The sequence below is a fragment of the Chenopodium album genome, chromosome 13, assembly GCF_948465745.1.
Source record: "Chenopodium album chromosome 13, dcCheAlbu1.1, whole genome shotgun sequence".
NCBI classification, from domain to species: domain Eukaryota; kingdom Viridiplantae; phylum Streptophyta; class Magnoliopsida; order Caryophyllales; family Amaranthaceae; genus Chenopodium; species Chenopodium album.
The window spans coordinates 10,305,085-10,320,110 of NC_137846.1; the positions used below are offsets into that span (position 1 = coordinate 10,305,085).

At 30.6% G+C, this 15,026-nt stretch overlaps 1 protein-coding gene across 2 annotated transcripts; it reads left to right on the forward strand.

Annotated features, from left to right (window-relative positions):
* Positions 1 to 7,110: 7,110 nt before the first annotated feature.
* On the forward strand, positions 7,111 to 13,269 carry LOC145576269 (vesicle-associated protein 2-2-like). 2 transcript variants are annotated; one of them, XM_081634051.1, is made up of 9 exons: positions 7,111 to 7,668; positions 8,097 to 8,191; positions 8,381 to 8,454; positions 8,601 to 8,682; positions 10,208 to 10,323; positions 10,410 to 10,520; positions 11,135 to 11,473; positions 12,296 to 12,373; positions 12,662 to 13,269. In XM_081634051.1, the coding sequence occupies exons 2-9, from the start codon at positions 8,146 to 8,148 to the stop codon at positions 12,773 to 12,775; spliced, it is 960 nt and encodes a 319-aa protein (XP_081490177.1). In that variant the 5' UTR covers positions 7,111 to 7,668; positions 8,097 to 8,145; the 3' UTR covers positions 12,776 to 13,269. The 2 variants fall into 2 exon arrangements, with proteins under 2 accessions (XP_081490177.1, XP_081490178.1); XM_081634052.1 differs by having other exon boundaries at positions 7,118 to 7,668; positions 8,384 to 8,454.
* Positions 13,270 to 15,026: the final 1,757 nt, after the last annotated feature.

Here is a 15,026-nt window from a genome sequence, read left to right on the forward strand (position 1 = left end):
TTCCAACATACATTACCAATTAAAAATTGACAATTCATCATTAGCTAAAAAAATGAGAGGGAAAAGTTTTTGGTGTTTGGCGCCATTTACCATAAGAAGGCGGGACAAATTTCATTGGCGCCAAATAATCTTTCTTGTTACTAAAAAAATATTTTAGGTTACTAAAATATACAATTTTGTTACTGAGAAAAATAGCATCCTAGTCAACGTCATTAATGAAGAGAGATGTTTATTAAAAGAATCGAATAATACTTTATTTAACGATATTTTATAAACTACAAATCAAAAAATTATTATAAAAAAAACTAATGAAATTATTTTTTAAAGATCTTTTTATAGACATCCATATTGATATATTTTCAAAAAATTTATGAAGTTGGATAATTTTAACCTTACTATGTTAACTTTTTTAAAGAAGTGTTAGTAATTTGTCATTATTGTTACTACAAAAATTTCAAACATACAAAAAAAGTACAGATTATATTTTTATTACATATAAGGAACTATATAAAATTAAATAGGTGTTAGCTACAATTATTCAATTATCAAGTGTTGTACGGATTAATACATACATTGGAGGGTTTTATTCATTTCTTGAAGGTTTTTAATCAAATAATTGAGAGTTAACATGAAATCACAAAAGCTAAGGCTACACACAAATTATTATCACTTATTGCTAAATACTTTCGTGTGTTTATAACTTATCTTTTTTATTTGCTTTACTAAATAAGTTGGTTTAATTTTTTTTATTTGATTTTATCATATTTTTGTATACTAGTTTACTCATATTATGTTTCAATATATATATATATATATATATATATATATATGGAAAAAGACTAGTTTGCTTATAGTATTAATAAATACAAAGTGTTATTGAAAAAATGATGCTTTTTTTTTTTAAAAAAAGGATGAATTATATGCTTGTAAACATCAAAATTGAAACATTATTGAGGCCCTTGAGAGTTACAATCTAAGTGCATTAGATTTACTTTATAGATTTGAAGATTTAAATAAAATAATTAAGAGTTTACATTGAATCATGATTGGTTACACACAATATAATTATTGTCACTTATTGCCAAATATCCCATGTGTTTACAACATATTTTTTTTAATAATAAGTTATTACTTTTTGTTTTTTTTTTTTTTTAAAAAGGTTGTTACTAAAAAAAAGTATCATATATGAATAAAATATATAGTTTCTAATACTATATTTTCATTTTTTGTTACCATATAATTATGTGATTAAGGAAACTGTATTAAAAAACCGTTGTGATTAAGGATGAGATATGAATCTGGTACCAAATTTAATGTATAACAATTTATGAGCAATGTGTTAGTGACCAACATCGTGAGATATTCTACTATTCACCATATAAACATTTAGCAAACAAAATATGTTATTCTTCATTGCATTGTCGGTAACTAATCATATATTTACAGTTTTCACATCAATGGTTAATATTGATGTGAAACTCGATTACTATATATTTACTTATTCAACTTTATTTCTTATGACTTTTCAGTGACTGTGTCTATTTCACATCATCAATAAGTTTAAATACTTGTCGCCTCTTTTTCTCGGACATGAAAAAAATTTAAACAAAAATCATTACACGTGATCAATATAATGTTGCCTTATTTCCTATAACGATTAATGTGTTTTATTAAGTTAAATTATAAGGGTAAATTGGTAACTTTGAAAGTTATAACTATGGTCTATGTATAGTATTCAAAGTTTGAAAAATTATTGAGAATTATATTCAATATATCAATTTATTACTAATAATTATATGTTCACAATTTTTTTTGGGTTTTGTTGTTACTAAAAAGTGTATTTATAAAATATAACTTACTCAACACAAGATTTAGGATAATATATTTTGTTATATCTTTGTAAATATCAATTGGAGGGTAAGGACAAATAAAATTTGAAAAAAAGGTAACTCATGTTCTTGTGAGGGATCGAATTCGGAGACAATATTTTATCGGTGCAAATTTATGTTCATCGTTAGTAATCAAGATTGCAATATAAACATCGACATTTGTAGGATTTTTTTTTTGTTAATAATAAATAGTGCCATGTCTCTTATATTTGGTTACCAAACATAACTGCTTGTGTTACTAAACAATCTACTTGTGTTACTAAATAAATTAGTAAGTTAAAATGTTTAATATTATCGGGATTTTATTTGCCATTTTCGCCGACCTTTTATCTTTTTCAGCCATTGTTGAGGTCATTCGACTCTCCATTTTTTTTACTAACGAATACGACTTTGACCACTTTTGTTACTTTAATAATTATTGTATTTCAACACAATTCCAAATTCAATAGAAAACGAGAAGAAGAAGAAGCAGATGACCAATTTCAATAGTTCAATAGAAAAAGGAGAAGAATACTAATTTCAAATGTTGTAGATGATTAAATGATGAAGATTAACTCAATTAAACCACAAACTGTATTACACATTAACTTCTGATTTGACTTTTTTACGTTTTTTTTCCATCTTCCATGGCGGCCATTGTACTTCATGGTGTTGACTGTTGAAGATGAACAAGGTTTTTTCTAAAATAAAATGTTGTCATGTAAAATAACTAATAGGCGGCTATGATCGGTGTGATCTTATAGACTAGACAAATATATTATACAACAATATGCATGTATGTGGGAAGGGAAAGACAAACAAAGCAAAATAAAAATTTAAGGCTAAGTGTTTCTTTGCATTTTACCGAAAAATCAAAGAACCATAAAAGATGTAAAGAAACACTAATCCAATTAGAAGAGGGTTATCTTTTCTTCAAAGGGTCATCAGACTCATCACGACTGCAGTAACACTTATGCAAAGAAACACTAATTTAATTATACATTTATTTTTTTTAAAAAAAAAAAATTTACATTGGAAATGACAAAAAAAAGGAAAGAAAAAAAAAAAAAAATTGAAATTCAAAGTTTAAACCAGAAATTTATTTGAAATTCAAATAAGAATTTCATATATAGTGGATTTTGGGACTCATTTTACTAACCAATGAAATGCTGCTATATCACAATGTATGTGGGAACCACATACATTCAATGTATGTATAGCTTTTTCCTACGGAGTAATATTGTTTGAGTGAACAGGAAGTTAAAAATGAAATTCTTTTATTAAGGGGGAACTAGATAAGCAACTTCCTCCATTTTATGAAAAATTAAACTTTGTAGAAAATTCTGCTCACACTCATGTCAACCATTACCTCTATAGTTTATAATTTATTTCATGTAAAATAAAATTTCCATAAATTGTCAACTAAAAAAATACATGAGAATCTAAGCTCTTGAGACCCATAAAAAAACAAAGCATCAGAGAAATCATCAACAACTATGACGAAACATTTTCTAATAATTCAGTGCATTATATTTCCACAAATTAAGCTACTCCATCAATCACATGAGAATCAATGAATCACGTATTCAAGATCTTGTTGGTCAAACTAACTAATCATAATCTTTGGAGTAATTAAGAAATCTTGCATGACATGACTTGTACTGTAAGAACGAACCTTCAAGAAGATGCTGCACGTATTTATCATTTATACCACATCATGAAAGTGAGGCTACATAACGAAAAACAGTGATATTGGCATATTGCTCAAGAACAATTTAAAAAATAAACTTCATTTGTTTAGGCAAAGTTATTGTAATTCACACAATCATGTTAACTATCCATTCCTTTGAATTCGATTTGAGGATCACTACTGTCTGAAACAAATTGAACTAACGAAAGGCTTCGATCTCTTCCTGAAAATGCTATAGTAGACGGTCCATTGTCATAGGTTTACGATCACTTTGTACGATCACATAGTGCTGTATAGGAGACGGTCCATCAGACATGGCGTGACGAGAAAAGGCTTGCTCGACTTGGATGGAGAGGAAGAGCATGATTCGCTTTGAAATTCTTCTACTGGTATTTTAATTTTCTAGCACGACAGAAGAGTCCTGATGCATGCTGATTTTGTTGAGAAATTCTAAATTTATAATGGTTTTAGTCAGATATGACTACAATAAACTCCAGTGGTAATAGATTATTTTAGATGCTACCAGTGGCGGATCTTGAAATCTTTTCTTTCGGTGGCCAATAATATCTAGCATAAGTGTACGTCTAAAACAATAATAATAATCGATAGACCTTCTTCATGATTATGTATTCGGGTAGGGGTATCTTCATTAACTGGATTATTTTCGTCGGGTGTTGTGTCATTTTCTGGCTCTTTTCGTTTGAAAAAGGAGGTAATAGATTTTTGTTTGTTCATATTTGTTTACCTGAAATTAATTATATGTTAAATTTATTTTAGAAATGTCAACAATTACGTTTTAATTAATTATTTAATTCTAACAAGTAGCAACCAATCAAAGAAAATAATATGAAAGAAAACAAGAAACTAACTTTAAGCAATCAAGCATACATTCATAAGCGACTAATTTGTTAATCATCAATGCATTACAATTCACAAATCACAAGTATAAATCAAAAGTTAAAAATAACTTATCAATCGATAAATATTAATAGAGAAATAAAGAACGACGTACTGAAGGCAAAACGTGCTCTATACTTTGAACTAAGTAATTAATTAACTTTGATAACGTCTTGTCACCTAAAATTATCAATTTGTTTATTAATGCTCAAATTAATCATTAGTACATAGTATAATAACATAAAAAAAAAAATTAATTGCAAAAAGTAAAAAAAATAATTGAAAACAAAAACTTAAAAACAAAAAATTGAGAAAGTAGTCGAGTATATACCTGATATAGTGATATTGTAAATTTGTAATTTGTTCTTGGAAGTTGTAATTGAATTGGAACGAAAAAGTAAATTGTTTAATGGAATATGTACTCTGTAATACGGAGGAGTAAAGGGAGGGGAAAAACCAAGGGTTTATAGGTTTGTCAATTGTTAGAGTGCATTTTTAGGGAATTGGGAATTGGGAAGGAATCTTTCCTTTTCTTTGATTTAACTGCCGCCTAGAAGATAGAAAGCATCAGTTTTGGGTTTTTTTTTTTTTTTTTTTTTTTTTAAATGGGCTTTAAAAATTTTTCTTCAAAAGTTATCAGGGGCCAGGCCCCGTTTCGCCCCTATTAAGGTCCGCCATTGGATGCTACTATCATTTTATACAAACAAAGAAATATATTGATATCAATTATCAAGTTATCAACACAAGTATAACACAACACGGCTATTTATAATTATATCAAATTTTAAAACTTTAGTTTAATATTTAATTGAGGCCTTGATATCTTTTTCTTTAACACAAAATAGGAATATATTAATAATAGGAGGAAATCCTTACATAAAAGATACTACAAAGAAAATTGATGAAGGTTGCCCAAAGATACCAAGCATAGAGGCTTAAACTAGAGTTCAAACGATAAAACAGAAGATAAATAAACATATTACACAAACTATTCCATCCTAGAGCATAACATAAGGAACAAATAACCAAATCGAGGATGGAAGAACTAAACATTAGCAACAGCAGCAAGAGGCCCCAATTCCCTCTCATACATATTCTTGACACAATCAGGGATAGTGAGATAAGTACTGTGCCCTATGCTTATATCATTGCCAACTTCAGCTAATTGAAATATTAAATTTCCAATTTAATCGCACGCATCGCGCGCGCATAAGGCTAGTAACCCTGAAATAAGTGAGTGCGTGCACAGAAAACTAAGGGCCTGTTCACATTTACTGAATTGAACTGAACTGAACTGATTGAAGCTGAGCTGAACTAAACTGAACTGATTAGAGCTGAACTAAACTGAACTGAATACAAGTAAATGAATTTTTTATGAGAGAAGGAAATTAGGAGTTGAACTGAACTGAAGTGATTGGAGCTGAACTGAACTGAATTGAATAGCGAATACAGCTGAAATGAATATTTTATGAGAGAAGGAAATTAGGAGCTGAAGTGAACTGAACTAAACTGATTGGAGCTAAGCTGAATTCAACTGAACTGAAATGAAATTAAGCTGAAGTGAACAGACCCTTAGTAAGCCTTAAAATAAGTGAATAAGGTGAATAGAACATGACCTAATTATTATATACGATCAAAGCATAATACATGAATAATGTAAAAATTAAAATATTGCAACTAAAAATAAAAGGACATTATACTTCTATTGACTTCTTTGTCCTTTATTTATAGTCTTTGCAATAAAACAAAAACACTATATGTCCTTTATTTTAATGGTTAGCCTTCTAATGTTTAACCTTGAGATCAAACCAAGAAAGGAGGCTAGGATAGTGCATGCACGCAACATTTTATGGGCCTTTTTTTTTTCTTTTCTTTTTAATGTATAGTACATATAGATATAAATTGTTTCATATTAGAAAATTAAAGATGGTCAAAATGAATCGGATCAAATGGTCATTGAAAGGATCAAAACCATGACCGTTGTACTTTGGCCGATGGTCGGGAAAGAATATGGCCCCACACAACTCATCTATTTGTGCCGTAACAACATAAGATGCACCTAATTATACATTGTATATTGCCATTAAATTAGTTTTTAGTTTTACTCTAATAGAATTTGGTGAGATTAATAATATTTATTCTATGTCAAAGAGCTGAGATTTGACTAAAATCCATTACTCATCCAAGTTTCAAATTCTTTTCATTTGATTGTTTTGGTATATTTTTATACCATGACACATTAATTTCTTTTAATTGGTTTTAGTATATATTGATTTGTTTAATCACTTTTCTCATTTCATTTGTTTGTTAATTTGCATTTATGGTACAATCATAATTTTTCACATGTTTTTTTTTTTTTTTTACTTTCCTTAATTTCAATATAATTCATTTAATTATCCACTACAAATAACTATAGAGAAGGTAATAAATAAATTGTTTTTATTGTGTTCAAAGTTAATTTATAAATAGTACAAAAGTCAAACCTGCATTACAAACATCACACCCCGTTAATAGTAGAAAATATGTTTTGATATCAAACATATCAATCTACTCGATATCAAATCACTATAGATTACAAACAAACTTTACTCATTTTTAAACCAAACCAATTCACAAATTCAAATAAACTCTCAACCCAAACTCCAATAATTTAAATTACAACCCACAAACGCACAATTCAAATCCAAGATCTAGACCGCATTCTGAACAGCTCTACGGGGACATCGATGTAACACCAACAACTAAAAAAAAAAAAAGAGCAGAAACGGAACAAAGAAGAAGAGAACGGCCGGTGGGTACAACGGCCTCCACTAAACAAAACCCAAAACCCCCAAATTCACAGCCAACTCTTTCTTTCTTTCTTTCTTTCGTTTTCTTTCCTTTTTCTTTATTTTAATTACTTCACACCAAACACCCTTCTATACATCACCATCTCACCATTACTCCGCCATTTTTACTTCCCTTTCACTTCTTTCTGTTCTTCATCACTCCCATTTTTCTCTCTCCTCTTAATAATCAACCCCCCATTTTTGTTTTTCAATTTCATCAAATTCAACAGCATTAATTGATTGGTTGATTGATTGTACTTCTGGAAATTTTGAAAAACAAAAAAAATTCAAATAGTATTGGGTTTTGAGTAATCTTAACGCCATTTTTCACGCATTCCCAATTTTAGTTTTTGCCCATTTCTCCAATTATTGCGATCATTTTCTTGTACGATCTCTTTCTCTCATAATTTTTGTTGATTTATTCGTACAATTTTGTTCGCGAATCTGATTCTGTATTTTGAGTTCAAATTCCGAGTCAAATTTTGAGTTCGATCTATTTTATTTCTTTTAATTTTGTCCCCCTTTTTTGTAATTTGAAAAATTTTCGTCGCTTTTCGAATATTCTGGTAATCTCTTTTGGGCGCTTTAATTTATCTCATGATCGTGCTTTTATTGCTCTAAATATTTGCTACTTTAATTTTCTTTAATCAATGCAATTATGCAATTACTGTAGAATAACTTTTAGGGTTTTATTTGGATTAATTATTGGTTTCCCTTTTACCCTAAATTATTCGATGCATTTTTTTTATTCGCATGCTTATAAAAAATATGTTGAATTATAATTATGTTATGCTAATTTCGTTGATTTTGCAGGAATTTTTGGTGTATATGCTTAGAGAAACAATCATCATAAGAAGAAATTATGGGTTCTCAGTTGGAAATTCAACCTCGTGAGCTTAAATTCATCGGTTAGTCGCTAATTTTACAATTTTGATTGGATGTTATTATTAATTCATTTGGTTTGTTTTCAGATTTTTGCAATGATTGACTTTACCTTTTAATTATCGCGATTTTTGCAGTAGTTTGACCACTTTTTTTAATGGGATGAACTTAAATGATTGCTATTATTGACGTTTAACTTCTTTTTTGCGGACTAGTAGTTGAATTGAACAAACAGATCAAGTGTACGGTTAGCCTCAGCAACAAAACTGACCAATATGTTGCTTTCAAGGTACAATTTGAATGTCCTTTGGTTTGTATTTGCATTGAAGTATTATGGATTGTACTATTGTCCTGTTGCTTGCTCGAACATTTCTGTATTGGTTAATTGATGATATGAAGGAAATGAGTTTTGTGACCCTTGCATGATTGTTGCAGGTTAAGACTACATCGCCGAAGAAATATTGTGTGCGGCCTAATGTTGGTGTCATTCAGCCAAAATCAGTCAATGAATTCATTGGTATGTCATTATATATCAAAATAAATATTGGACTTCAATTATCATAGTTTATTATTTTGATGACCATGTATCAACATTTGAAGCATTAAATTTGTAATTGTGAATTGCAATACTTAAAACAAAAATATGTGCCTTTGTAAGAGGATACTTCTGTTATTTTCATTTTGATGATATGCAGAAAGAAATAATGGTTTAAGTTAATAAAAGTTGGCTATGTAAGTTGACATGGTCCATTATATTTAGTAGAGTATTTTTAACTTGCCTGGTAAAGGTTTAGCATATGAAGAAAAGAATTGAAGATAACAGGAGTTTTGAGGTACATTTTAGTAACATTTAGAGCCATTTTTTGAGGAAAGCCCTCAGCAATTACTCCTTTTGCCTTGCGGGGTTTGTCAATGTATACACAAATATGGCAGATTTAAGTGATTATAGAATGCTTTTATATATATATATATATTTTTTTATTTTGTTGATAGAGAGTGCAAGATTTACACGAACGTCAAAATGGTAATTAAAATTGAGGAAGCAGGTGAATATTATATTCCCAAATGATGCATGAGAGCACTTTGACGTTTGTGTTGCATGATGATATTCTACTTTGGTTAACTTAACACAGGCAACTCTAATGTGGAGCTGTTGTTTTGTGATTATTACTTTGAAGTAGAATTTTTATACCATAAAGCATCCTCTGTATCGTAGTTCTTGGGCCTTGATATAACCCTTTAGAGAGGATGGTTTAATTTGAATGCTCTGCTGTATACATGGTCACCTTTCTTCTGTTAGCAGATGTTCTGAATTTTTTTATTAATTGTTAAATTCTAAGATTTATAGGATGGGAGGTTTACCAAAGTGGGTACTTAGTGTGTCTTAGCCCTAAGCCTCTGTTAACCTTGTCATGGTGAACTTGCATCACTCATATCCCGTTACTTCCCTAAAATATCTCTATAATATCTTTACTATTGAGATCAAGTGTAGATTTTGTATTGAGGCCTTTAGGAATTGAAACAGTGAAGAATTTTGGGAGAAGTTCTTATATGGGCTAACATAAGTGAGTGTTTTTATCATTTCTAGAAATTTGTTATTACTCCAAAAACATACCATCTGATCTTTAGTGATGATCGACCCATGTAATCTGTTCATTTTCAATAATTTAAGAAGTCAGTTATTGTATATTTGGTGCCTGGGGAATTAACAGTCTCATTTTTGAGTCTTGAAGCATACTATTGTTGCTAGAGACCTGTAACTTATTTTGGCTGGTTCAGCGTCCTGCTTTTCAAGGTTTAGCTTTTGAGATTTGAGAATAATGCGGAAAAGTAATAAGGATGAGTCAGATAATTAGATAGTGATGTCTACTTAACCAGAAAGCAGAGCTACTAGTTCAGCCTCTTTTAACACTCCACCTACTTTATTCTTTGCCTTGTCTTTCTCCCTTTTCTTTCTGCTCCATACCACTGTTTGAATATGATTAATCTTAAATGATGCAGTTAGAACTCAGTTTCCTTTTTCATACTTTTTTTTGGTGCAGTCATTATGCAAGCTTTGAAAACAGCTCCAGCTGATATGACTTGCAAGGACAAGTTCTTGGTTCAAAGCACAATTGTTCCTGAAGGAACAATGGAGGAGGACATTACGTCTGAAATGGTACGAGTCTGTTGCTGGTACTGATAATTTTAAAGTTTGCACATATGCTTATTTTGGTGGACTTATGGTTACTGTTTATCTTGCAGTTTTCTAAGGATGGTGTGAAGTATATTGAAGAGATAAAAATGAGAGTGAATCTTGTTATCCCAACCCCACCATCTCCAGAGTTGTTACCCCTCAACGGAACGGTGAAGCAGGTAACAACTTCTGACATCTGAGTTGGCAGATGATTACTACAGTGCAAACACTCCCGATCACAATTGTATGAAGCTAAGTAGGCATATGATTTGGTCTTGAATTCTCATTTGCAACCCATTCTGTGCTTTAACGCTGAGCTATTTTCATGTTGGGTTATATGTCTACTTCTCTGTTTTTGTTTGATTGCAACACTTCCATATTTAAGGTCAAACTTACTTTGACCTTGCTTTTTTTTTTTCAGCAGATGTTACCATGTGTGGTCTTGCTGGATCTCTTTTAATATTTGTTTGAACACATCAATTTTTCATAGTATGGTACTGATTTGCAATTTAGTATAAATGTTGTCAGAGCTGTGCATTGTAGATTGTAAAAAGACTAGTGTTGCAATGTAAAAGAAATTGGGGATGCATTAATTTAAGAGTTTTCAAATCTTTTGCTTGCTTCATGCAATGTGTTTCTGGTTACATTGATTTATTTTTCATATGTTATGCTCCCTGAATATAGGATAGCAAGTTTCATTTTATTAAATTCTAGAACATCAAGATTTTTGGCAAGAAGGTGGTGGTGTTTATTCCCTTTTTCTTTTCTTTTTTTTTTTGTTTTTATGCTGTAGGTTGATGATCATGTTGAGTCTAAAACAGTAAACAAGGAGGATTTGAAGCCAGTGAAGGATACTGTCCATACGGATGTTGCTCGATCTCAGGATGTGAAATCAGAACCAATTAAGCAGATGAATTTTGATCTAAACAAGGTTGTTGACTCAAGTGTGCAGAAAGATGTTGAGCCACAACTCACGAAGGATAGTAAGGAAATAAAACCAGTAACAAGAAACAATGAGGAATCACAAGTTATTGAGTCAAGAATCCCAGTTATTGAGGAGGATCAAAGATTATTCAGGGATGTTGAAGAGATGAAATCAAAATTACATGAACTTGAGTCGAAATTAAGCAAGGTCAGTTTTTGTATTAGATTTTGCTTCATTAACTGTGACTTTATGCTTCTCCTCCTGTCCTCGTTGGTTTTCCCCTGTCCTCTCCTCTCCTGGGTGGTTCTTCCTTTTTATTTTTTTCTTAAGCCTGTTCTTTTTACTTTGACTTCCTTTCATAGTGCTAATTTTTGAGTATTGTAAAGAATACTCTCACGATTTTGCTGAAACTCAGATATGAAATTAGTGATGCTTTTTGCTAATTGATAGCCTGGTGTACAGTATTCTGTATGTTTTTACTAGGATGACATTGCTGGTTGTGCTTGAGGTTTGGAGTGTTTTTACATCATTACTACATTACATATCTTCTCTCTCAAACATTTCTCTTTTCTGATTGACATATGTATTAAGCAAGCTTATGGGGAGTGCAATATGCGAAACAATGGGAAAATTATCACGTGCTAGGAAATGGCTAACGTTAGGGTAATTGCACATAAGAATAAGAGAATTAAAGTTTAGAACTTTGAATGGACCACATCATGGATTCATGGTGAAATCTCTCTTATAATTTTCTTATAGCATTTCTTTTTTGTTAATTCAACATTCCAAATGCAAGACTCTTTTGAAGTCAACTTACCATGTATATATCTGGCAAATAATAATAATGGGTGCTCCCTTCTGTTGTAGATACTTCAATGATTATTCCAAATTAACCTGGATCTTTATCTGTTTTGCTGAACTTGATATCATCTGACATGACCTCATAAGCCTTGACTGCTATCCTACGTTATCTGGTCTTTTGTTATATGCTTTGCAAATAACCAAAAATTTGTCTTGTGGATTTTGCAGGCTGAAGTGACGATTTCAAATCTGACAGAAGAGAGGAGGCTGGTCATTCAGGAAAGGGAGAACCTGAAACAAGAGATGGTACTTTTCTTTTTATTCTAATTTAAAGAAGTTTAAATTTAAGTTTTTCGAGGAAATTAGCAATAACCTCTTTTTGATCGTGAAGTTTAGACTGAAGACATCTTTGTAATTGCATAATCTGGCTGCACTTAATTATATCTCATATTTTGCCCTAGGCAAGTGTCTAGTTCAGGTTATGGCCATTAGGAAGCTTATTATTGACTTGGCTGCTGCTAAAAATAGACCATGTTGATCTCATTTTTGGCATTTGTTTATGGCTAATGCCTTGCCTTATAAAATTTTCTGCAGTCTTTTCTAAAATCAAGAAAAGTAGAAAGAAGAGTGCAGGATGGATTTCCGCTTATGTTTGTCTGCATGGTAGCACTCATCAGTCTTATCGCCGGGTATGGCTTTCATTTCTGAGAACAACCAGTGTTTGAGGCCTGAGCATGAACCACATCCTTAAGCCTCTTCCGCTCTTCAAATACAAAGCATAGTTGAGGCTCTCTTTGTCAGCCTAGTTTCCAGAGTCAGGGTAATGTGAGAATGTAGTTGTGGCAGCCATGAGGTATTGTGTATATGTTAGAATTTCAGTCGATATTATTTGTACATGACCATAACAACCCCCCCCCCCCCCCCCCTCCCTCCCCTTCTTTCTCCCTTTTGCTCTCTCCTATTTTTACTCTTGAGATGATGAGAATAAATCAATAGTGTTGCTCTGTATGTGTGGATATTTTATATACTCGTAGATGTATGTTTTGCCCTCTAGTAAAAAATACAAGGATTTAATATTTCCCCTGTTGCGATACTGAAGTGGACTGCAATGTAATTGATTTCCCTTTCATTCTGGCAATTTAGCTAAGTTAAGATGTTTTGAAACAGCTTATTCCTCGAATGTTCAGTCCATTTTGATTGTATTTTGATTCAGTATAAGATGGTTTGAAACAGCTTTTTTTTTTTTTGGGTTTTTTTTAATACCTTTCCACTTTGTATTTTGTTTCAATGGTACTCGGTAACTTCAGATTATTTTGGCCGTCTCCCATGCACCATGCGGCTCAAATTGTTGGAACGAGGAGAAAATTTAAAAGCGGGGTGTTATAAGGATGAATTGGGTTGTACTTTTGCCAATTCCAATTTCAGTCCAAGGACTATTCCAATCTAGAAATTTATTTAGTTCGAGAGTAAGGTGCAGCTCAAGTGGTTTGAGCTCTATTTCCGGTTCCAGGAGATTTAGAGATCGATTCTCATCACTTGCCCTTGTGGCTCTCTAAACACTGTAGATAACATAAATTTTTGCATGGTTAAATTTGCTATATAGGCCAAAGATTAACATAAATGTAGATAACATAATATTCCAATGATTGACGACTCTGGAAAGGACTTCATGCTTTTCTGAGTTCTCAATTCACTTGCTATCTTGAATGCTTTACTCTGTAGCTTAGAACAAACCTCAAATGACAAGCATGTCATGCGGCATATTGATCAAACTGGCTTTATAAAAAACAAGACGCTAATGATATGTATTTGGACAATTAAGTTCCATTAAGTAATTGATTATCACTCCCTCTATTTTAGTATTTGTGCATCTCTTTGAATTTTATATAAATTAGTAAATTACGAGTATATATTAACTTAACCATATACTATTACTAATATACATAGATACTAGTTAATGCCCGAGCTATGCTCATATTTTTTAATTAATACATAGTTGGATTATTTTTATGCATAATAGAGAAAATAAATTTTGTATGTTGATTTACTTAGTCGATCAATAACTGGAATCATCAATCGATAACTATATACTAAAAGACACACCAGCAATGACACGTGTCATCACCTGGTGTGTCTAAGTGTCTTTAGTTTTTTTATTTTTATTTTTATTACAAAAATCATTTTTGAAAACAAATCTTTTACTGTACATAAATAAAAGATAACATATGTATACATATATAAAATATTTGATGTATATTTTCAAAACATATTAACAACTATATAAACATAAATAAAAAAAATAAATAAAAGTGAATCAGATATTTAACAAAATTTTAGTCAAATATTACAATAAATATTTTATTTTATTTTTGAATATTATTTATTTATATATTAAAAGCTCCAAGAAAATAATTTGAATATCAAATATTTAAAATTACTTAAGATAAAATAAAAGATTTGATATAATGATATATCCTTCCACAAAAGATATTAATAGCTATAAATGATACCAATTTATTAGTGAAATCAAATAAAAAAAAAAATGCATATTTTAAGATACATATCTGGTCAATCAACACCTTTTATATACACACCCGGGTGTCCATGAAGGCAAGCGTACCCAAAGACGTTATTTCCTTATTTGACAATTTTTTCCTTCTCATTTTATGATTTAAAAATGAGCAAAAAAATATATATATTAAATGAGCAGAAAATACCCTAAGTGTGCCTTGAATCTGATATACACAAATTTTTTTTCAATTTGCTAACAGGTTCCTTTATAAATTCATCATAATATTTGAGACAAATTAATAATTTATAATTAAATGTAGTGTTAATATGAAAACAATTACTCAATTCAAAATTACCATTTTGTCAAAGAAAAAAAAAAGTATCGTGCATGGCACGGGACCTAACCTAGTTATCAATGTATAACGAACTTTTTTATTTTTTATTCGGT

Excerpts from the sequence above, each read along its gene's own strand:
- LOC145576269 (XM_081634051.1), top strand. The coding sequence starts at position 8,146 with ATGGGTTCTCAGTTGGAAATTCAACCTCGTGAGCTTAAATTCATCG. Across the intron at positions 8,192-8,380 it reads TCGTGAGCTTAAATTCATCG|TAGTTGAATTGAACAAACAG; the intron begins GTTAGTCGCTAA and ends TTTGCGGACTAG. Across the intron at positions 8,455-8,600 it reads ACCAATATGTTGCTTTCAAG|GTTAAGACTACATCGCCGAA; the intron begins GTACAATTTGAA and ends TGATTGTTGCAG.